General features: G+C 68.3%; 1 protein-coding gene across 1 annotated transcript; it reads left to right on the plus strand.

Annotated features, from left to right (window-relative positions):
- On the plus strand, nt 1-6,349 carry CILP2 (cartilage intermediate layer protein 2). Its single transcript, XM_075444206.1, has 9 exons — nt 1-80; nt 1,204-1,302; nt 1,706-1,978; nt 2,185-2,367; nt 2,671-2,829; nt 2,916-3,176; nt 3,309-3,417; nt 3,500-3,657; nt 3,749-6,349. The coding sequence occupies exons 1-9, from the start codon at nt 20-22 to the stop codon at nt 6,139-6,141; spliced, it is 3,696 nt and encodes a 1,231-aa protein (XP_075300321.1). The 5' UTR covers nt 1-19; the 3' UTR covers nt 6,142-6,349.
- The last annotated feature ends 16,583 nt before the right edge of the window (nt 6,350-22,932 follow it).

Genomic DNA, 22,932 nt, shown 5'->3' on the forward strand with positions numbered 1-22,932 from the left:
CGCCGCCGCGTGGGCAGCCATGGCGGAGCTGGCCTTGGCCCTCCTGGCTCTTGCCGCCCTGCACGGTGCCGGGGCAACAGGTAAGGCCGGGTCTGGTTCCCGACCGCGGCGTGGGGACCCCCGTCCGTGTCCCCTCCCGGGGGCTGGTGATGTGGGGCAGGGTGGGGACGGGGCTGAGTGGTTGCCAGATGTGCGCCAGGGGCTGAGCCGGGAAGGTTCCCAGTCCTGGGATGAAATCCATCCATCCATCCGCCCGCAGGACGGGGGCTGCGGAGGGTCCCCGCTGTCCCCCAGCTCCCTGCCACCAGGCGGGGGGGGACAGCGGTGGCAGGGCCGAGTCCCCCCCACCGTGGGGCTGCTGCTGGTGGATCCCAGGGGGTGCCCGGGGGGTGCCCCTCGCACGCCCGCGGGGGTCTCACAGTGACCCGGGCTGCCTTGAGCCTTTGGCCACATCCTGCCCGCCGCCCGTGGGTGACAGGCACCAGGGGCCAGGTTTCCCTCCAGGGACCCGCTCCCCGCGTCCATCCCCTCCCGCAGGGCTGAACCCCCCATCTCAGCACCCGGGGTCACCTGTACGAGGGGCCCACCGACACCCCAGCTCCGTGGGGCTCCCTCCCGTGGGACACGGCCGGGCTTGGCGGGAGCTGGGGGGGTCCCGATGCCGTGGCAGCGTCTCCAGCTCTGTCGCTCCCCGGGGGCTGTGGTTTTACAGCCCAGTTTCCTGCTGCCTCCCAGTTTGGCTGCTGGGGCTCGGGGTGACACCGGGGTCGTGCCGTGGCACCCGACTCGTCCCTGACCACATCACCCCCGGGGCTGAGCTCACCCCGGGGCAGCCGGGGCATGGACCCCGGCACGGCTGGACTCGCCACGCAGCACCGGCCTCGGCCACCCCTCGGTCCATCCCCAGCTGACCGGGGGCTGCAGCCTGTCCTCGGCCACCCCGGACGGTGACATCGCCAGCCTGGTCCCGCGGAGCCATAAACCCTGCCCTGAGCCCCGTGCCCGGCTGTGGATGCAGGGCTGGGGGGGCTCGGGGCCGAGGGGTCCCCGACCCTGCCGGGATGCTCTCCGTCCCGGCGCTGGTTGAGCTTTGTGGCGTGGCGTTGGAGATCACGGCTCGGCGAGGGACCGGCCGGGCACCGTCGGGTGCCCTGGGGAGTGGGTGCCCCAGCGCTGGGTGCTCCCACCCTGTGCTTGCCCCAGAGCCCCTGGAGAACGACTCGGAGCCGGGGAAGAGCGGCGCGGAGGGGAAGCCCTGGAAAGCAGCCCCCAGCCCAGCTGAGCTCGACCTGGACACGGCAGGTACGGCTGTCCCGCACCGCTGCCGTCGGGGACCCACGGCTGGGACACCCCAGGGGGGGCTGCCCAGGGCTGTGCCCACCTCGCCAGCCCAGGATGTCCCATCTCCCCCCGTGGGACCCTCACAGCAGGGAGGTGGCACCCACCCTGCGCTCCCCAAGGCTCCCACGCTGCGTTGCCCTCCATCCCCGCATCCATCCACCCATCCTCTGTCCATGCAGCCCTCGGCATCCCCGAGCTGACCCCGAGCCGTCCCCAGCCCCGTGGCCGTCACCCTCCATCCCCGCATCCATCCACCCATCCTCTGTCCACGCAGCCCTCGGCGTCCCCGAGCCGTCCCCAGCCCCGTGGCACCCCGGGGGTGCTCAGGGATGGGGGGGGGTGCTCAGGGCTGGCTCCGTCGCAGGCGGAGGGGCCGAGTGGACGTCCTGGTTCAACATCGACCACCCCGGGGGGGACGGGGACTACGAGAGCCTGGAGGCCATTCGCTTCTACTACCGCGGGCGTGTCTGCGAGCGGCCGGTGGCCGTCCAGGCCCGCACCACCGAGTGGGAGCTGCCCGAGGAGGTGGGCGAGGTGGTGCACGTCAGCCCCAAGAAGGGCTTCCGCTGCGTCAACAAGGAGCAGCCGCGGGGCAAGACCTGCTCCAACTACCACGTCCGCTTCCTCTGCCCGCTGGGTGAGCGTCCCATCGCCCCAGACCCCGCCGCCACGTTTCGGGGGTCGATAGCACCCCTCGCTTGAGACCCCCCCCCCCCCCCACCCTACTGCCGCATCCCACCAGGTGCTGCCGGAGCTGCGGCTGCCCCAGAGCTCACCCCGTGGAGCTGGGTGCGGGTGGTGGGTCCCCAGTTAACGCCTCTGCATCCCCCACCCCCCCCCCAGAACACATCTACTGGTCGCACTGGTCGCCCTGGAGCCCCTGCTCGCGCAGCGCCTGCGGCAGCAGCGGCACCCAGACCCGCACCCGCCGCTGCGTCAGCGCCCGGCTGGCGGCCGCGCTCAAGGAGCTCAAGTGCAAGGGCAAAGCTGCCGAGCGACGGCCGTGCAGCGCCGGACCCTGCCCAGGTAGGGACCCCGGCACCCCCTGCTTCCAGCCCCGCTCCCCCCCCAGCCCCTCCAGACCCTCTCCTGGCCCCCGCCGCCTGTGCATCGTCAGCTTAATTGCAATAACAGAGGCTGCGCTGGTAAAAATAGCTTGGCAGGGGTGCGTGGGGTGAGCCGGGGCTGGCCGGGCACGGGCGGCTGGATGGAGCCTCGCGGGGCGGGGGGACCTCTCCGTGTCCCTGTGACGTGGGGCCACCCCGGGGCTGGGGGCTCGGGGGGGGGGGGAGCGCGGTGCCCGATGCCGGTGCGGCGTCTCCCCGGCAGAGTCGGCGTGGACGGAGTGGGGTGCCTGGGGCCCCTGTTCCCGCAGCTGCGGCGGCAGCGGGACACGCGTCCGGCGCCGGAGCTGCAAGAAAGCCAAGAAGACGCCGTGCGCCGGCCGCCCCGCCGAGGTGCAGAAATGCCCCCCCTCGCCCTGCCCAGGTATACTTGGACTTGGGGACCCCCATCTCCCCGGTGACCCCCCACCCACGCGGCCGTGGGGGTCTGAGCACCGTTCCCGCCCGCAGCCTGCGCCGAGCACGTGCTGCGGGGCACCGTCGTCTCCGCTGATGGCGCGGCGTTGCCGGACGCCCGCATCTACCTGGAGGGCCGGCCGCCGGTGCCCCTGGCCCGCAGCGATGCCCGCGGGCGCTTCGCCGCGGCGGGGCTGTGCCCGGGCGCCGCGGCCAACGTCAGCGCCCACCGCCAGGGCTTCGCCCCGGGGGTGGCACCCGTCGTCTTCAACGGCTCCGGCGTGGCGGTGGCACACGTGAGGCTGCGCAGGCTGGGTGAGCGTCGTGGGACGGGGAGGTGGGGGGGTCGAGACGTGCACCCCTCGAGGGACCTCCCTGAAGGATGCACGGTTGGGTGGGGGGGTCCCCACAGCTTGTTGCACCCTCTGCCGCCTTCCCTCCCCGCAGAGAAGCCCTACATGGTGCTGCACCCCAAGGCGAAGGTGCGGGTGGCCGGGCAGGAGGTGACTTTCTGCTGCAAAGCCTCTGGCACCCCCGTGCCCAAGAAATACTACTGGTGAGCGGGTCGGGGGGGGCCAAAATCAGCTCGGGGGGGAAAGGCAGCCCCATCCCCGCTGAGCCCGTCCCCGTCCCCGCAGGTACCACAACGGGACGCTGCTGCCGAGGAAGGAGCACCGGTATGGCAGCCGGCTGGCGCTGCGGGGGCTGGCGCCGGAGCAGGCTGGCACCTACCACTGCAAAGCCAGCACCGAGGCGGGTGCCATCCGCTCGGTGCCGGCGCAGCTGACCGTGCTGGGTGAGGACGGGACAGGGCTTCGGCAGCGGCAGCGTCATCCCGGGATGAGGGTCACGCTAACCCCATGTCCCCTCTGTCACCCCCCCGCCAGCCGAGGGCCAGCAGAGCTGCAAGCCGGAGCCGGAGCCGAGCCTCGTGGAGCTGCCCGGAGAGTGCCCGCAGGACGCTGCCGGGTCCCGCTACTACGACGTGGGTCGCTGCCCGCCCGCCCCGTGCGCCGGCAGCCCGGCCGAGCGGTCAGAGTGCGGGGCGGACGCGGGGCGCTGCTGCGGGGTGCGGAGGATGGAGCTGCGGGAGGTCCCCTGCGCCGGGTCCCTGCTGCCCGTCAAGGTGGTGGTGGAGTGCGGCTGCGGACCCTGCGCCCAGCCCCGCGTCCTGGTGCAGGGACGGGTGACGGCGGCTGACACCGGCGAGCCCCTGCGCTTCGGGCAGATCTTCCTGGGCGGGAGGAAGGTCGGCTTCACTGGCTACAAGGGTTCCTTCACCATCGAGGTGCCGCCGGACACCCAGCGCTTGGTGGCTCGCTTCGTAGACCGGCAGCAGAGGTTCGTGGATGCTGTCAAGGTCCTGCCCTTCAACCGCCGCGGCGGTGCTGTCTACCAGGAGGTGAAGATGCTGCGGAAGAAGGAGCCGGTGGATCTGGACGGCAGCCGGAGCAACGCCATCCCGCTGGGGGAGGCGAGGGGCCGGGAGCCCGTCGGGGAGCTCGTCCTTCCCGCTGGCACCTTCCTCCGTCCCTCCGGGGAGGTCTTCAGGGGCACGGTCAAAGCCAGCGTCACCTTCCTAGACCCCAGGGACATGGCGACGGCCGGCGCTGCCTCCAGCGACCTCAGCTTCGCCGATGCCGAGGGGGAGATCGTCCCCCTGAGGACCTACGGCATGTTTGCCGTGGATTTTCGGGAAGGGGAGACGGGCGCAGCACTGCAGACGGGGCCGGTGGAGGTGCGGATGGACGCGGGGCAGGTCTGGATGCCGGAGCACCTGCAGAAGATGAAGCTGTGGTCCTTGAACCCTGAGACCGGCTTGTGGGAGGAGGAGGGGGTCCTCCAGCCGGCCGGGGGAAGCCGGGGGAAGAGGGAGGAGAGGACCTTCCTGGTGGGGAACCTGGAGATCCGGGAGCGGCGTCTCTTCAACCTGGACGTGCCGGAGGACCGCCGCTGCTTCGTCAAGGTCAGGGCTTACAGCAACGAGAAGTTCAACCCCTACGAGCAACTGGAAGGGGTGGTCATCAGCCTCATCAACCTGGAGCCGCAGCCGGGCTACCCCGCCAACCCCCGGGCGTGGGGTCGCTTCGACAGCGTGGTGACAGGTCCCAACGGCGCCTGCCTGCCCGCTTTCTGCGACGGCCAGCGCCCCGACGCCTACTCAGCGTACGTCACCGCCACGCTGGGCGGGGAGGAGCTGGAAGCTGTGGCCTCCAGCCCCAAGCTCAACCCCAATGCCGTCGGGGTGTCCCAGCCCTACCTGGGCAAGCTGGGCTACCGCCGGCTGGACCACGATGACCCCGACTTGAAGAAGACGGCTTTCCAGATCAACGTGGCCAAGCCCGACCCCAACAACGTTGACGAGACCAATGGTCCCATCTACCCTTACCGCAGCCTCGAGGAGTGCGAGAAGGCACCAGTCAGCGCCAACCACCTCCGTTTCTACCGCGTGGAAGTGGACAAGTACGAGTACAACGTGGTGCCCTTCAAGGAGAGTGACCTGACCTCCTGGACCGGCGACTACCTCTCGTGGTGGCCCAACCCGCAGGAGTTCAGGGCTTGTTTCATCAAGGTGCAGATCGAGGGGCCACAGGAGTACATGGTGAGGTCCCGTAACGTGGGGGGCAGCCACCCCCGCACCCGGGGGCAGCTCTACGGCCTGCGTGACACCCGTAGCGTGCGGGACACGCTGCTGGAGAACACCTCGGGCGCCTGCGTGGAGTTCAAGTGCAGCGGGATGCTCTTCGACCAGAGCCTGGTGGATCGCACCTTGGTCTCCATCGTCCCCCAAGGCAGCTGCCGCCGCACGGCCGTCAACAGCCTCCTCCGGGACTACCTGAGCCGTCACCCGCCCGCAGCAGAGAACAACCACACGGCCGCCTTCTCCATGCTGGCACCGGTCGACCCGCTGGGTCACAACTACGGCATCTACACGGTGACGGACCAGAACCCGCGGCTGGCCAAGGAGATCGCCATCGGCCGTTGCTTTGACGGCACCTCCGACGGCTTCTCGCGGGAGATGAAGGCGGATGTGGGGACGGCCGTCACCTTCACCTGCCAGGAGCGGCCGGCGGGGCGGGAGAGCTTCTTCCAGCGCCTGCTGACGGCCCCGGCCGAGGCGCTGGACGAGATTCGGCGGGAGATGGGGGCCCGTGAGATGCGCCGGGCTCCCCCCGAGGTGCTGGACTTTGCCTCCGGCGCCCGAGCCCCGGGCCCCACGGCCACTCGCCGGACCCCCAGCAGCCGGCGGAGGATGGGCCAGATGCGGGGGCAGCCGTGAGCGTCGCGGCCCCCCCCACCCCGTGCCCACTCCCCGGCTCAGCTCTGCCATCCCTTTCCCCGTCGCTTTTCCCGCACTCATTTATAACGACCGAGGTGGGGGGGACACACACGGGATGCGTGGAGTGGGACCCTCTCCCATGCCCCCGGGGGACGGCGGGGCAGGGGAGCACCGGGCCATGGGGAGGTGGGTGACAGCGGGCAGCCCCCGACGGCCTCGCCAGCCCCCCCGTGGTGCTGCCCCCGCCCTCGCCCGCAGCCCCGCGCGGGGCAGCTCTTGGTGCTCAGCCCCAGGGTCCGTGGTGCCGGTGGTGCCGGCAGCGGGGCCGCGGCCCCCCCAGGGATTATTTAAATAAAAAAGAATAAAAGAGGGGGTGGAAGCGAATAGGGGAAGGGGCTGGGATGGGAAGGGGTCCCCCGACCGGTGTTCTGCCCCGCACACGGCGGCGGGGCTCCAGCCGAGGGTGCTGGGAGCTGGGAGCACCCGCTGCATCCCCACCCCGCACCCCACGAGGAAACGCAGGGCTCCTTTTGGGGAGAATCCCCAAGGACATGGACAAAAAGCCCTCCGTGACCCTCTGCCCGGGCGCGGGTGGCACCCCTGGGGTGCTGGGCTCGACCCCCATGACCTTCACCCAAACGCAGAGCTCGGTGGGCCCGATCCTGCACCCATCCTGCCGCCGCCAACCCGGCTGTTCTGCCCTTGGGGAGCGTTTTGCCAAAACTACCTTTATCCCAGGCCAAAAAAAGAACAAAAAAAGGCATTTCTCCACGCCCACCCCCCCAGCGCAGGGACCCCCCCTCAGCTCCTGGGGTGTGCCGGGGAGCGGGCGAGGAGCGCTGGCAGGACGCGACACGGCGGCAGCGGTGCCGGCACGCGCCGAGGGCACGTGCGGATTTGTACATTATTTATTACAAAATATACGGTTGTCTGTCCACCCGCCTGGCTGCTGGGCTTCTCCGGGGGCGTCCTGCCCCCCCCCCAGCCCCCCGCCCCGCACGGTAGCACTGTCCCAGCGGCTCCTGTTTGCCTTGGGCCCGGTTCAGGGGCTGGCGGCGGTGCGGGGGGCTCCGCGCCAGCTCCCCGCGGCCGGGGGACGTGGCAGCGGGGGCGGGGGGGCCCCCATCCAGCCCCATCGCCCCCCCCCCCACCATGCGATGCACAGGAGATGGGTGACCCGGGCCAAGGCGAAGGGCAGCGGGTCCATCCGTCCGCCTGCCGTCTGTCCGGCCCCCCGGCTCGCAGTACCGGGTGGGTTTCGCAGGCGTGTGGCCCCCCCCAGGCCCCCCCCCCGCCCGCGGCTCCCGGTGGATGCTGTAATGGAACAGGCAGCGGTTCCCGGGGCCAAACCCCCCCGTTTCCCTTTCACACCACGGGCTGGCCCCGACGCGGCATTTTTTCCCCCTTCTGCTGGATGCGGCTGCTCGGGAGATCAAAGGGGACACGGGGCACCCGGGGGGGGGGGCGGGGGGCGAGGGGGGGGGGGGGTGTTTTTGGGGGGGGTTCGCCAAAGCAGCGGCCGAGGCGCAGCCCCGCTCCCCATCCCGCCTGGGGACACCGGCACGGCGGGGGGCAACGCCGGGGGGAGGGGGGGGCACCTGGAGGGTCGGGAGCCGATCGGGGGGGGTCCCAACCCCCCCCCCCCCAAAACAGACACACCCCCCCCCCCTCCCCCCAAAGCCTGGGTGCTGCCCGTCCCTGGGTGCTGCCCGTCCCCGGGTGCCGGGATGCTCCGCCGGGGTCGGGGAGGGCCGGGGGGGGTTGGGGGGATTCGGGGGGATTCGGGGGGGGGCCGGGGGGGGGGCCGGGGGGGCTGGGGCCGTGCCAGCGGGCAGGATTGCGTTGCTTTCCCCCCTCCGGCTGGCTGGGCCGGCGGCAGCTCCCGCAGCTCCGCTGCTGTTCACGGCGGCGGGAAGAAAAATGGGGCGAAAAAAAAAAAAAGACAAAAAAGCAGCCACGCGAAGGGGCCGGTCGGACCCCCCCCCCTCCCCCCCTCCTCTCCCCCCCCCCCCAGTGCTCACCGCGCCGGCCGGGACCCCCAGCACGGTGCCGTGGGGTGATCGGGGGGCTGGAGGGGGGGAGGTGGGCGCAGGGGAGAGCCAAGGGGGGGGGTCGGGGGCTCCCCCCGATCCCAGGGACGCGGAGAAGGAGCCGGGGAAGCGGGGGGGGTGTGGGGTGTGGGGTGTGGTCCGTGCTGGGTGTCCGACCCAGCCCTGCATTCCCGAGGGCTGGAAACCCGCCCGGGGTCAGGGGCTGGGCTGGGGGCTGCAGCCAAAATCCTCCCGCTGCTCCCCCCTCCCCTTCCGCCCCCCTCACCCCCGAGCGCGGGGCCTGAACCCACCGACCCCTTCCCAGGGGTCCCGCGGACACGGAGCCCCCCGACCCCGAATGCCCCCTGCGCTGTGGAGCATCACCGGGTACCGAAGTACCCCCCCCGGGTCCCCCCCCCGCCCCCCGGCTTCCAGGCGGTGCCGCTTCGGTCCTGCATTCTCATAACGGTCTCGTAACGGCTCCGGGGGGGGGAGCTGGGGGGGGACACGACCCCTGCGGGGACCCCATTCAGGACCCGCAGGCTGCAGGATGGGGACCCCAGAGGGGTTTTCTGCAACGCAACAGTTTTGGGGGCGAAAATGCCTTTTTCTTTTAACCTTCTAAACCCACCCCCCCACCCCCCTCCGGCTCGGGGCAAGCGGTGGATCCCGACCGTGGGGGTTTTTTTTGGGGGGGGGTGATGTGGGGGTGCCCCGCTCCCCGCTTGCCCCCAGCGCCGGTACCCGGGAGGCAAAGACAGGGATGGGAACATCCCGGGATTGCTCCGGGACCGGGGGATGCAGGCGGGGGGGGGCACGATGGGACCCTCCGGATCCATCCACCCCGTAGAGGCGAGAAGGGGGGGAGGGGGGGCTCAGCTGCTTCTTTTTACCGGCCAAATGGGAAGAGCAAAGCGGGGGAGGGAGAAAGGAGCTCGGGAGCCCGCAGCCCCCCCCGCCCCCCCCACCCCCTTCAGCCCGGAGCCCAACCTAAATGAGCAGGCCGGGGTGCACGTCCTGCGGTGGGGCAGGGATGGGGCGGCTGGTTGCTCAGGACCCCCCCTCCGCCCCCCCAACAGCACCCCCGCACAGGGGTGCACCCCCCCAATCGCCCTCCACGGGGAGGGGGGCCTGGGAAGGGGGTGCCACCACCCTGCGCCCCACCAGCACGTCCCAGCGCTGGCTGGGCAGCAAGAGCTGGAAAGGGCCTTGGGAAGCTGCTCGCTCGCTTTCTTTTCTAGTTCTTTTTTTTTTTTTTAAATAATGGAAAATATAATGACAGTGTCTAATTTAAAATAATAAAAGAAACCAGCCGAAAAGCCAGCCCAAAGCAGGAGAGAAACCCACGTTTCAGGCTGAAAGGGAACAGGCGCAGGCAAGGGATGAAAGGGAAAAGCGGAGGCACTGAGCCTGCCCGGGACCCTCCTCCCAGCCCCCCGAGAGCCAAGCCGTGGGGTGGGGGCTGAGCGGGGCACGGAGCATCGCCGCCGCGGCAGGAGCTGCTCCCCCGTGTCTGGCCCCCGGCCCCCGGCAGCCTAAAAATGGGCCCCCGTGCACCCCCTCCTCACTGGCTTCGCTCCTTTGCACCACACCCAGCAGTGCTGCTTCAGGGGCCGCATCCTGCCCAGGGCTCCAGCCCCGGGGGGGTGCGGAGGCATCTCCTCTGCCCCCTGAACTGGAGCATCCCCAGGGACCCCAAACCAGAGCATCCCAGGGTATCCGGAGCATCTCTGGGGACCCCCAAACCGGAGCATTCCCGGGCATCCGGAGCATCCCTGGGGACCCCCAAACCGGAGCATTCCCGGGCATCCAGAGCATCCCTGGGGACCCCCAAACCGGAGCATTCCCAGGCATCCAGAGAATCCCCAGGGACCCCCAAACCGGAGCATTCCTGGGCATCCAGAGCATCCCCGGGGACCCCCAAACCAGAGCATCCCCGGGCATCCAGAGCATCCCTGGGGACCCCCAAACCGGAGCATTCCCGGGTATCCAGAGCATCCCCGGGGACCCCAAACCGGAGCATTCCCGGGTATCCAGAGCATCCGTGGGCGCCCAGCCGTGGGGGGACACGGGAGGTGCCAGCTCCCCATCCCTGCCGCGATGGCGAGGACGGGACGGATCCAGCTGCCGAATTCCAGGCCGTCTGGCCAAGAGACGCCGCTCCGCTCCCGGCACTCCCTCCGGACAACCTGCCGGAGGAGGAAAACAAACCGTCCCCGAACACGGACAAGCCGGAGGCGAGAGAACCCCAACCCCTCCCAGGGCTGGGGCAGCGGGGCGTGTGGCCGTGTGGCCCCCGGGAAAGGGGCCTTTGGATTTGGGGGAAAACAGTGGGAAGAGGGAGAAGGGCTGCCCGGAGCGCCAACGCTTGCTTTCCAAAGCAAGTCCAAGCCGGGACACTGCGGGCACGGCCGAGCTCCACCGCGCCGGGGCGGCTTCGGGGCAGCCCTCGACGATGCACATTCCTCTCCCAGTTGCTTTTTAGATATAATTTTTAAGAGCTGCATCTCAATATCTTGCTGTTCAAAGTGAGCTGGTTCTGGAAAAAACATCCATTCCCACTTTTCAAGCTATTTTTGAAACCTTTGGCCTTCATTCCTCTTCAGGCTCCAGACCATAAATAATAATAACAACACATTTAAAGCCTTTACGCTGACAGCTCACCGAATCTGCCAGTGCCTTTTAATTCTCCAGATGTTGAAAATCTGACTCAAAAACTTGAATTTTGGTAAATATTTTGTGTGTTTTTAATTTCACGGCCATTGCTTTTTATATCACATGAAGCAGCAGAATAAAAATACCAAGTGGAACAGCTATTTCTGGAGCTGGGGGGAGGAAAGGTGAGGTGGTGGCCACAGTCTCCACGTGCCAGGATGCGGCTGGAGCATCCCTGGGGTTGGGTTCCTGCACCAGAGCTCTGTGCCAGGGGTCTTGGCTCCCCGGCACAGCCGTGGTGGCAGGGACGGTGGCACCAGCAGCCGGCTGCAGAAACTCGGCGACTACAGGAGACCCCCCAGCCCCCTCTGTCCCTGGCTCCGGCCCGGCCTGGGCTGCTCCGTGCAGGCACCACCTTGGCCGGACTCGGATTAATTTGGGTGATCAGCTCTGGCGTGAGGCGCATTGACATCCCCGGCTGCAGTTTGCTGCCCCAGACCTGCATCCCATGATCTGCATCCCATATCCCACATCCCACATCCCATATCCCATATCCCACATCCCATATCCACAGCCTGCATCCTATATCCCATATCCTTCATCCCATATCCCACATCCCATATCCCACATCCCACATCCCATATCCCACATCCCACATCCCACATCCCATATCCCATATCCCACATCCCATATCCACAGCCTGCATCCTATATCCTATATCCTTCATCCCATATCCCACATCCCATATCCCACATCCCACATCCCACATCCCATATCCGCATCCTGCACCCTATATCCCATATCCCGTATCCTTCATCACATATCCAATATCTGGCATCCTATATCCCATATCCCACATCCCATATCCCACATCCTGCATCCCATATCCCATATCCTGCATCCAGCATCCAGCATCCCACATCCCGCATCCCATATCCCATATCCCCATATCCTTTATCCCATATCCAATATCTGGCATCCCATATCCCATGTCCTGCATTCCACATCCCACATCCCATATCCCACATCCTGTATCCCACACCCTTTATCCCATATCCCACATCCCACATCCCATATCCTGCATCCCGTAGCCCGTAGCCCGCATCCCGCACCCCCTGCCCTGCATCCCACACCTCACACCCGACAGCCTGCATCCCATAGCCACATTCCACATCCTACACCAGTATCCCATATCCAAATATTCCATCCCACACCCCATATCCCGCGCCCCACGCCCCCCACCTCCTCCCAGCCCCACACAGGGGCAGGGACCCAGGAAGGTGCCACTCCCTGTCCCCCCCCAAGTGCTTCGGGGGTCTTCGGTGGGCCGGCCGGCGTTGCCTTTCCTCGGGGACATTTCCCTGCTGGGAAAAGCCAGCAGGAAAAAACCCAGGATTCTAGAACAGCTCCTGGAAAAAGCGCCTTTCGGATTTCTCCCCAGTAGCAGCAGCGCGGGCACTGGCTCGGCCCCGCTCCCGGCCCCCCGAACACCAGCCCGATGCGGGGCTGGACCGCGGTGCTGCTCCCCAAGGACGGGGCGAGGGCGCGCAGCCCTTCCCCACCCTCCATCCCTCCTCCTCCTCCCCTCGCCAGCTCTCCCACCTGCTCAGGACCCTCCGGCCGCCAGCCCAGCAGTGCTCTGGACTGGGACATCCCGTGAAAGCCTGGAGCGGTGCGGCCATCACAGGGCCAAGCGCTCGCCAGAAGCCAGGGCTGGATCCCGGCCCCGGCAGAGCCCCTTTGCCCAGCCGAACTGGGCAGAACTGGGCTGGGGGGAGGCCGCGCCACGGAAGAGCTCGCAGGCTGGTACCACCTACCCCAGTAACCCCACGCGCCATTACCCCACACCCCGGGTATCCCCGCACCCCGAGTGCCCCGCACCCCAGCACCCCGTACCCCGGCATGGTGGTTTACAGAATCCCAGAATCCCAGCATGGTGGGGGTTGGCAGGGCCCTCTGGGGTCACCCAGCCCAGCCCCCTGCCCAAGCAGGGTCACCCAGAGCAGGCTGCACAGCACCGCGGCCAGGCGGGGCTGGAATATCTCCAGAGAAGGAGACTCCACAGCCTCCCTGGGCAGCCTGGGCCAGGGCTCCGGCACCCTCAGAGGGAAGAAGTTCTTCCTCGTGTTCAGCTGGAGCTTCCTCTGCTTCAGTTTGTGCCCGTTGCCCCTTGTCCTGTCGCTGGGCACCACTGAACAGAGTCTGGCCCCGTCCTCCTGACCCCCCCCTGCAGATATTTAGAGGCATTTCTAAGGTCCCCTCTCAGCCTTCTCTTCTCCAGGCTGAACAAGCCCAGCTCCCTCAGCCTCTCCTCGTAGGAGAGATGCTCCAGTCCCCTCCTCATCCTCGCAGCCCTCCGCTGGGCTGGGCTTGTTCAGCCTGAAGAAGAGAAGGCTGCGAGGGGACCTGATTCCTCACCAGCCGGGAGCAGAGCTCGCACCCGGAGCCGAGGGCTTTGTTTCTGCTGTGTCAGCGCAGAGGTGGGTGCTGGGGGGTGACGCCGCAGGGCGAGCGCCCTGTGCCTGACACGTGGTCGACGTTTATCAGCTCCGAGCAGCAGCTACCGGTGCTTTTGATCGCCCGCTGTCCCCCTTGGTCCTCGCCTGGCTCATCTTGATTCAAAGGTACCTTTAAGCGCACTGAGGGTGCTCAGGGAGTGGGGGGTCTTTGCTCAGAGGTGGGTTTGCTGAGCACTGGGGGGGTGCTTTTCACGTTCTAACGAGCCAAGTTCATCAAAAGGACACACTCCGCGGCGCCTGTGCCCAAGGCCGGCTGTGGCTTCGCGAGGTTCCTCCACGCTGCCTGAGCTCAGCACCCTGCAACCTGTCCTCCAGCCATCAGCAGGGTGATGAGAAACGGAATCGAATCTGAAACCACCTCCCCAGCCCCCCTCTGCCCTTCTTCCCGTGCTCGCCTTCGCCCCTGATTTTCTCCAGGGGACAGGGAATGGGGGCTGAGGTCAGTCTGGCTCTGCAGCTCCTTCCTCCTCAGGGGAAGACTCCTCACCCTCCTACCCTGCTCCCCCGTGGGCCGCCGTGGGCTGCTGGGGACAGCCTTCCTCGCCGTGGTCTTCACCACGGGCCGCAGGGAACCTTCTCCATCGCCTGGAGCACCCGGAGCAGAGGGGTTGGTTTTTTAGTTTGGGGTTTTTTTGGGGGTTTTTTTAATGTCTTAACGACGTTATCCCAGAGGTGCTCCTGCCATCGCTGATGGGCTCAGCCTTGGGCTTGGCCAGTGGCGGGGCCGGCTTGGAGCCGGCTGGCGTTGGCTCTGCTGGATGTGGGGGAGGACCCCCCCCACCCCACCCCCCCCCCCAAAAACCCCATGCAAAGCTACTACAAAGAAAATTAACTCTGTTCCAGCCGAAGCCAACACACCCAGCGACCCCCCACCCCGTTGTCCCCCACCCTGGGTACCCCTGCACCCCAGAGCCCGGCTGCCCCACGCTCCAGCCGTGCCGTACCCGAGGCAGCCCCAAGCCCAGACATCGCCTGAAATGGAAAACAACCCCCCCCAAACACACCAAGGATCTCTAGAGAGGAGACGTTGGTCGTGCTCCGTGCGGGGCACGAGGCGGGAGGTGCCCACAAACCAAGCACACGCTTCCAAACGCATCGCGTGTTTCTAGAGTAAAAAAAAAGGTGTTAAGAAGATGTCGGTACCACCCGCTAGCCGTCCCCTCCTCCCTGCGACCGGCAGCTCCCTTCTCACCTCGGTCCAGGGGTCTGGTGCTCCTCAGAGCCCCTCGGCACGCGCAGCGGGGCAGGGTCTCTGTGTGGCCCGGGGGTCTCCAGCGCAGGGCTCTGGGTTTCAGGGTAGCTGCACGGAGGACAGTGGAATTCTCAGTTCTGCTGCCAAGTTTTCGCAGAACACACGAAATGCTCTGATGAACCGTCCTGCTCAAGGTCCGGCTGCCCCAGCACGTCCTCGCTCAGAGCTGCCAAGTGTTTGTCCTTCTGATCAGTGATGGTTTCACAGCGTCCGCTTGCCCGCAGCCTCCTGCCTTGGACAGGTCCGTGACCGCCGGGCGTTCCTCACCTGAGCCCCAGGCAGGGGCACGGAGAGACCCTGGCAGCCCCGAGGTCACCCAGCTCCCCCGGCCGCCGCGCGCTCGCAGACCACATGATTTCCTGGGAAGTCCCACTTTTTCGAGAAACGAAACTGCTTCATTTTTAAGCCGACCTCAAGCTCCCTCGCAGATCCGCGCCAGGCAGCGCAGGTGGGATGGAGGTCTGCAGCCCGCACCGGCTGCCCCCGCGCAAGCGAGACTGGAAGCTGTACGTGGCCGTGGCCCTTGGCGCAGCCATCGTGGTGCTGGCGGCAGTCGTCCCCGTCGTGCTCTGCCAGCCGGCCGCGGGCTCCAAGATGGCAGGGAACGGCTCGGTGGTGCTGGCGCGGCTGGAGGAGGAGCTGGCCGTCACCAACCGGTCCCTCGCCGAAGCCCGCGGGCAGTGGGATGGCTGCAGAAAGCAGCTGGTAGGTGTCGGGGTGCTGCTGGGTGCGTCTGGGCAGCGCCATGGGGTGCCCGAGCAGGAGCCTCCAGCCCCGTCCCTCTGCCCGTGCTCAGGGCGTGCTGGAGGGGAAAGTCTCGGAGCTGGAGCAGGGGCTGAACAGGGTCACCCAGCTGGAAGGTGAGTCCTGGGCAGGGTGGGGGGTGTGGGGGTCTGGGTATGGGCAACGGCCCCTGGGACACCCTGATCCCTGTCCTCTGCGTCACTCTGATCCCCCTCCCCTGGGTCATCCTGATCCCTGTCCCCCTCAGCCACCCTCATCCCCATCCCCTGGGTCATCCTGGTTCCTTCCCCTTGATGACCCTCGTCCCCTGGGTCACCCTGATCCCTGTCCCCTATGTCATCCTGATCCCTGTCCCCTAAGTCATCCTGATCCCCGTCCCCCTCAGCCACCCTCATCCCCGTCCCCTGGGTCACCCTGATCCCAGTCCCCTGAGTCATCCTGGTTCCTTCCCCTTGACGACCGTCATCCCCTGGGCCACCCTCATCCCCGTCCCCTGGGTCACCCTGATCCCCATCCCCTGGAACACCCTGATCTCTGTCCCCTCGGCCACCCTGATCCCTGTCCCCTGGGCCACCCTGATCCCCGTCCCCATCAGCCACCCCGATCCCCGTCCCTGTCAGCCACCCTGATCCCCATCCTCTCGGCGACCCTCATGCCTGTCCCCTGGGCCACCCCGATCCCTGCCTGCCATCCCCTCCCTGCAGAGGAGAACCAGGCTCTCAGAGCGGAGGTGGCCCAGCAGCAGGAGCAGCTGGGGGACCTGCAGAGCAGCAGGTGAGCCCCCCACTCCCCCTCGCCACCCCCAGCCCTGCGCTCCGTCACCGACTCTCCCTGTCCCCCCCCCCAGGGACCAGCTCCAGCTGCAGAACCAGCTCCTGCAGCAGGAGCTCCAGGACATGAGGAGCTGGCACTCGGGTGGGAACAGGCTCCTGGCTGTGTCCTTCAGCCTCCCGGCTCTCCTCCTCCCTGGGCTGCTGCTCCTCTGAGCCCGAAGCAGCAGGAACATGGGCCCCACTGATTCCCCGTCCCCCGACGTGGGAGCAGGAGGGACCCTCCCCACCCAGCCCGGCAGGGTCTGGGGGTGGCAGTGGGTGCAGTGCCCGCTGCGGGAGCCCCGGACCACCAATACTGTCCTGTACCCCCATGCACGCTCTGCTGACCCCATCCACGGTGGGGACACCCCGGGGACACGATTCCCCTCCAGCCCCAAAGGGCTGCTCCCCGGGGCGAGGGAGGGGACGGGGGCGCGGGCAGGAGGGGACAGAGACGCAGCGCTGTGCAGGGCTGCCTCACGTTGGGGAGTCCGGGGCTGTTCCACCGTTAGGCGGTTTTTAAGCAGTTTCCAATAAAACCCCGTGAAACCCCAGCGTTCTGTTGCTCTCGCAGCTCTGGGGGACCTGGAGCCCCGACCCTGCTGCACAGTGGGGGCAGGGGGTGCTGCGGAAACCCCTCGGGCAGCCTCAGCATCCCCGACACCCACCGCACCCCAGCTGCATCCCTCTTGTCCCTGCAGCTGCCACCAACGGAATCACAGAATCACAGAATGGTGGGGGCTGGCAGGGCCCTCTGGGGTCACCCAGCCCAGTCCCCTGCCCAAGCAGGGTCACCCAGAGCAGGCTGCACAGCACCGCGGCCAGGCAGGGCTGGAATATCTCCAGAGAAGGAGACTCCACAGCCTCCCTGGGCAGCCTGGGCCAGGGCTCCATCACCCTCAGAGGGAAGAAGTTCTTCCTCGGGTTCCTCATGCCGACCCACGGCCGAGCGCAGGGCAGAGCATCCTCCCACCTCCGGCAAAAACAGTCTATTCCGGGCTGTGACCTGCAAGAAACCACAGCCCAAAGCGGTGTTTGGTGACAAAAAAAAAATCCCCACACATGCAGCAATTACAGCAACCCAGGGAGCGACCTGCCCCGGGGACGCTGGCACATCCCGGGCAGCCGCTGCCGGAGAGGGTGAGCGGCCCCGTGCCCCCCTCCGGCATGGACCCCGGGGTGCCCAAGGCCACCCTCAAGGTGCTGGGCCTGTGCGCGGTGCTGCTGGTGCTGGTGGCGGCGGTGACGGTGGCGGTGGCGGTGATGGTGTGGCGCTCGGAGGCGGTGGGGAAGCTGCGGGGCTGCCGGGAACGGGCGGCCAACGAGAGCCGGGAGCTGGGGAACCTCGTGGCCGAGCTGGAGCGGGAGCGAGCGCGGCTGCAGCGGGCGGCGGCGGCGGGGGCGCGGGCGGAGGACGCTCTGCGGCGGGAGCTTGCCCAGGCCCGCGGTGACGGCACGAAGCTGAACATCAGCCTGGCGTCCTGCCGGGAGCGGGCGGTAGGTGCTGGTGGGGATGGGGGTGGGGGTGGGGGTGGGGGTGGGGGTGGGGGTGGGGGTGGGGATGGGGATTGGGATGAGGATGGGGGGGGGATTCCTCAGCCACATGGCTGCACGCTGGAGTGCAGAGAGGGGTTTTGGAGGAGCTCGGTAGCCAAGACCTGGGTGATGCTTCATCCCTGCAGGAATTTTGACCGGGCTCGTGGAAAGCCCCAGAACTGACGGGCAGGATGCTGTGGACAAGCAACCCCCGGGGAGCAAAGCCTGGCTGGGAAGGGCGAGAGGCAGCCCTGGGAGGGGGGACGGCAGCACCCCGGGGGTCCGTGGCCGCCTTCCCGCATGGGACACCCCAAGAGGGGGCATCGGACCAGGCTGCCCAGGGCAGTGGGGGAGTCCCCGTCCCTGGAGGGGTTCCAAAACCACGTAGACGCGGCATTTCGGGACATGGCTTAGCAGGCAGGGGGGTGTTGGGGTGATGGTCGGACTTGATGATCTTAGAGGTGTTTTCCAACCCACGATTCCATGATTCTAAGAGGGGAGCCCCAGCGACTCGCGCTCCCTCGGCACAACCCCAGTCCTGCCATTGCCCTGCCCACGTGCCCGTGCCCGTGCCCGGCCGGGGACAGCTATTCTTAGCCGGGACCAAGCTGCTCCACACACGTATAATTACCCCGTCCCAAAGCAGCAGCGGAGGCCGCGGCCGGTGCGGAGCTGCCCTTTCTCTCCTCCCAGGTATTTTTAGCTGCGGCCCTGGCTGGGAAAGGGCCTGGCCCCAGCACTGCGGCCACAGCCCGGAGGAAGAGCCGGGTCCCGCCGCCCCTCCGGGCTCATCCGGCCGAACAATGGCCCGGAGAGGCTGGAAAAGTGCTCCGGCTTCCCGGGGCTGGCGCCGGGAGTCGGGCTGGGCTGTGCAGCCCCTCAGGGACCCGGCTGGAGGGGAGCCCTGTCCCCTCCCAGGCACTGGGGATGCCACCCATGGGGCTCTCCAGTGGCCCGGGGCTCCCGTGGCATCCCCACGCCACCAGCATCCTCACCAAGCTCGGGCTGAGCCATCCCTCCAGGGAAGAGGGATTTTCCCCAAATCCACATCCCTACCCCTTTGAGAAACGCAACTGTGGGGACCCAAGGCCAGCGGGAGCACGGGGACAGCTTGGGGACGTTGCCCGCCGCTGTCCCCACACCACCGCGTCCCCTCTCCTCAGGCCAGGCTGGAGGCCAACGTGACGGCGCTGGGGGACAAGGTGCTGGCCCTGCGGCGCGAGCGGGCTGAGCTGGCCCGCGGCAAGGCGGCTCTGCAAGGTGAGGGCTGTCCCCGGTCACCGCGTCCCTCTGTCCATCCCCTGGGACCAGCGGTGTGGGGTGCAGGTGTCCCCCCATCTTGCCAAGGAACCCGCATGGGGTCCCCCAGCCGCACCACGTCCCTCTGTCTGTCCCCTGGGACCAGCGGTGTGGGGTGCAGGTGTCCACCCCCCATCCCGCCAAGGAACCCACATGGGGTCCCCCAGCCGCATGCCCTTCGGGGGTGCTGCCCGGAACGGCGGGGCGTCGGGGTTTGGGGTGACGCCGCTGTCCCCTTCGCCCCGCAGAGGAGCTGGCGCGGGGCGAGGAGCGGGCGCGGGGGCTGCAGCAGCGGCTGGACGAGGCCTCGGAGCAGCGGCGGGCGCTGCGGGCGCGCGGGGAGCAGTGCGAAGCCCGGCAGAGAGACCTCGAGGCCACCCTGTAAGGTCCTCGTGTCCCCCACCACCACGGGCTGGGCACCCCAGAGCACCCACACCCCCCCCTCCCCAACCACCCCATCCCTCCCTCCCCATGGGGACCCTCCATGGGGACAGGGACCCCCCCTCACGCGCCTTTGCTCTCCCCGCAGGCGGGACTACGCGGCCGAGGTGGACGCGCTGCGGCGGCGGGCGAGGGACCGAGGCAGCGGGCGCAGGTGCCCCCCGCCTCGGTACTTTCTGTGGGTGCTCCCTGGGTGGCGGGGGTGGGGGGGGACAACCTGGGGAGGGGGCTTCACGGGTGCAGCCAGCCCGGGTGCTCACGGGCACGCTGGGTGCCATCGTCACCGGTGTCCCCAGGGGAGCAGGACCCGGGGGGGTGCGGGGACTCACTCCCCACCCTCCCCTCTGTTGCAGGAAGGGCTGAAGCCCCCCAGACCCCCGCCCCGCCGGCCTCCCCCCCCCAGCCCAGCTGAGCCCAGCGTTCCCAGTCCCACAGCGCCGCTTAGCACTGGGACCCAGCAGCGTGTCCGACCGGAGCCGCCGCGTCCGAGCCGACGATGCTCGTGGTCACGGCGCGTCCGCGATGCCGCCGCCTGTCGCGATGCCGCCGCCTTGTCGCGATGCCTCCGAGGGATGGGCAGGAGCGGAGGGGTCGGTCCTGCAGCTTTCGGGCAGTTCCAGCCCCTCCACGGGACGGTTCCCGCCCCCCCGACAGCTTGGAGCTGCTCCTTCGTCAGCTCCGGGGTTTGATGCCACGTTCCCAGTGCACTCCACAAACTGGGCAGACTGGGCAGATGGTTGGGCAATAAACACTGCTCTGCTCACTGGACGTCTCCTGTCTCCCCATGCCACCAGCCTGGCCGTCCACACTCCACAAACTGGGCAGACTGGGCAGATCCTTGTTGCAATAAAGGCTGCTCTGCTCACCAGGACATCACCCCGTTCCCCCAGCCCAGCCATCCGCACTCCACAAACTGGGCAGACTGGGCAGATGGTTGGGCAGTAAAGGCTGCTCTGCTCACGGGGATGTCTCCTGTCTCCCCATGCCACCAGCCGAGCCGCCCACACTGCAGAAACTGGGCAGACTGGGCAGATGCTTGGGCAGTAAACGCTGCTCTGCTCACCGGGATGTCACCCCGTTCCCCCAGCCCAGCCATCCACACTCCACAAACTGGGCAGACGGGGCAGATGTTTGGGCAGTAAAGGCTACTTTGCTCATGGGGACATCCCCTGTCTCCCCATGCCACCAGCCTGGCCGTCCACACTGCAGAAACTGGGCAGACTGGGCAGATGCTTGGGCAGTAAACACTGCTCTGCTCACCAGAACGTCCACCCGTGCCACCAGCCCGCCGTCCCCCTGTCCCCCCTCGAGCCCAGCTGTCCCCCCAGCCCGGCTCGGGCATCGCACGCACCCCAGGCCTTCAACCGGGCTCTGCCACCGCGGTGCCCAGCGGCTGCCGGGGCAGCACCCGGCTCTGCCAGGGACCCCGCAGGCACCCCGGGGGGGCCCGGCTGGGGGCAGGGGGGCCGAGGCGGCGAGGGGGGGACGGGCATCGGCAGCTGGTGCTGTTTTGCAGTCGATTCCCAGCATCTTTGATCCGCTTTGAAGGAGGATTCCAGGAAAATTGCAGATTTTCCTGCCGCCACCACCGTGGTATCCTGTGCAGAGGGCAGGCATCCGGCCTCCTCCTGCCTGCCCTCCCCGGGGGGGATCGTCCCCGTGCCCCCCGCGCCCCCCATGCCCCCCGCTCGGGGTGGGGGGGCCAGGAAGGTGCTGGCAAGCAGTTTTCCAGGTGAAAGTGGCTCTACGAGGTGGCCCCCGCTTGTGTTGGGGCTCCCCAGGCTGCGGAGCCCGTGCGGGATGGGGGACCAGCCCTACGCCCACACCCCAACCCCGGTGGTCCCACAGTGGAGCCCCCAGCCCCGCAGCGGCTGGGATGGAGGGGAACCGGGCAGAGTCATCCCCACAGCCCCAGCTGCACGGAGCGGCAGCCCTCAGCGTGGGAAGGGTTCGTTACAGCCGGGAGATTAATTGGGAAGCGGGACAGAGGCGGTGTCTGCAGTGCCGGGGGGTGCCGGACACCCCACGGGGATCCCCGGTGACCCCGGGAGGCTGCGGGGAGCCCTTGGGGTGGGGGGCTGCCAGACGGAGCATCCGAGCAGCGAAGCCACCAGCACGCCAGGGTCGCGGGGTCAGGGGTCCGGCAGAGCCCCGGCAGCGTCCCTGCGGCGAGGCCGGGGGGGGCCGGGGGGGTGACTCACCGTTATTTGCAGCTCAGGAAGGAAACGGCAGTAGCTGAGAATGGATTCGGGACCGACACCATCCCGGCCATCCCAGACACTTCCCGGTCCCCAGGGACCGCGGCGCAGCCAGAAGGCCGGAAAAAGCGAGCGGCTCGGGGTCAGCGCCCGGCGCAGCCCCACACCCCCCGCCCCCAGCCAGCCACCCCCCCCCCCCGGGCTGGGCATCCTGCAGAGCCGAGGGGGTCCAGGCATGGGCAGCCCCTGCACCGCAGCCCGGGGCTCCCGCGGGATGGGGACGGGGCGGCGGTGGCCGTGGCCGGGATGGGGACGTGGTTCGGCTCAGGGGTGCTGCAGCCCGGACACCCCGTCCGCTGACGCCGGCGCTGGGGGTTGGACGGGCAGCACCCTCTCTCCCTCCAGTCCCCGCCGCGGGGCTGCCTGCAGCCTTCTCCCTGCACTGAGGAGCCCCCGCCATGTCCCCAAGCCAGCCGTCACCCCCAGGCTCCCCCCCGACCCCAGCGCGGGGCCCAGGGGACCCCAGACCGGGAGTGGGACGGGGGAGATGGCTGCAAACCCGCAGCTCTTTCCATCCCCACCCAGCTGGGCCGAGCTGCCGTGGCACGGGTGGCCGTCATCGCGCGGGGCCAAGGCCACCCACGCTCCACGTGCTCGGCCAGGGCTCCCTTGGCAGCCCGGGGGATCTGCCCCTTGGTCCCCTCTGCCCACTGCTCTCTGCCCAGCAGAGATGGCCCTGGCAGGGGACAGGGACCAGGAGCCAGTGGGAGGATGGTGGCTCTGGGGTGACAGCACCCATGAGTGCCACAGCCACGGGTTCCCACCTCTGGCTTCATCCCACGGCCCCACATCACCCACTCCAGCCCACTGCCACCCTGCCCGCAAGCCAGGGCCTGGCCGCATCCTGCCCCTGCCCGCCAGCTGCAGGGAAGCCGACGCAGAGCATCAGCCCCCGGTGCCACTGACCTGGCCAGCAGCGGGGTCTGGCGATGACTCACGTGCCACTGTCCCACCACGAGGACGCGATGCCAGGACCAACCCGCGGTGCCCGGAGCAGGCGGTGGGATGCTCCTCCATCACCCCACCGGTGAGCGCCGGAGCCGAAGCCCACTCCTTCCCCGGGCATGGCCGGTGCCTGCCGTGCCGGGGGGCTATTTCTGGGCGAGCGTCGGTCCTGGGGGAGCGGCGTCCCCGGCTTCGCCGCCGTCCGTTAGCAACGAGGAACAACAGTCACCCCCAAACAGAAGCCGCGCGGTGATAACCCGGCGGGTCGGAGGCATCCGGAGAGGCAGGAAGGAGCCCGGC

Source organism: Opisthocomus hoazin, chromosome 27, assembly GCF_030867145.1.
Source record: "Opisthocomus hoazin isolate bOpiHoa1 chromosome 27, bOpiHoa1.hap1, whole genome shotgun sequence".
Lineage (NCBI taxonomy): Eukaryota > Metazoa > Chordata > Aves > Opisthocomiformes > Opisthocomidae > Opisthocomus > Opisthocomus hoazin.

Excerpts from the sequence above, each read along its gene's own strand:
- CILP2 (XM_075444206.1), top strand. The coding sequence starts at position 20 with ATGGCGGAGCTGGCCTTGGCCCTCCTGGCTCTTGCCGCCCTGCACGGT. Across the intron at positions 3,418-3,499 it reads GTGCCCAAGAAATACTACTG|GTACCACAACGGGACGCTGC; the intron begins GTGAGCGGGTCG and ends CCGTCCCCGCAG. Across the intron at positions 3,658-3,748 it reads GGCGCAGCTGACCGTGCTGG|CCGAGGGCCAGCAGAGCTGC; the intron begins GTGAGGACGGGA and ends CCCCCCCGCCAG.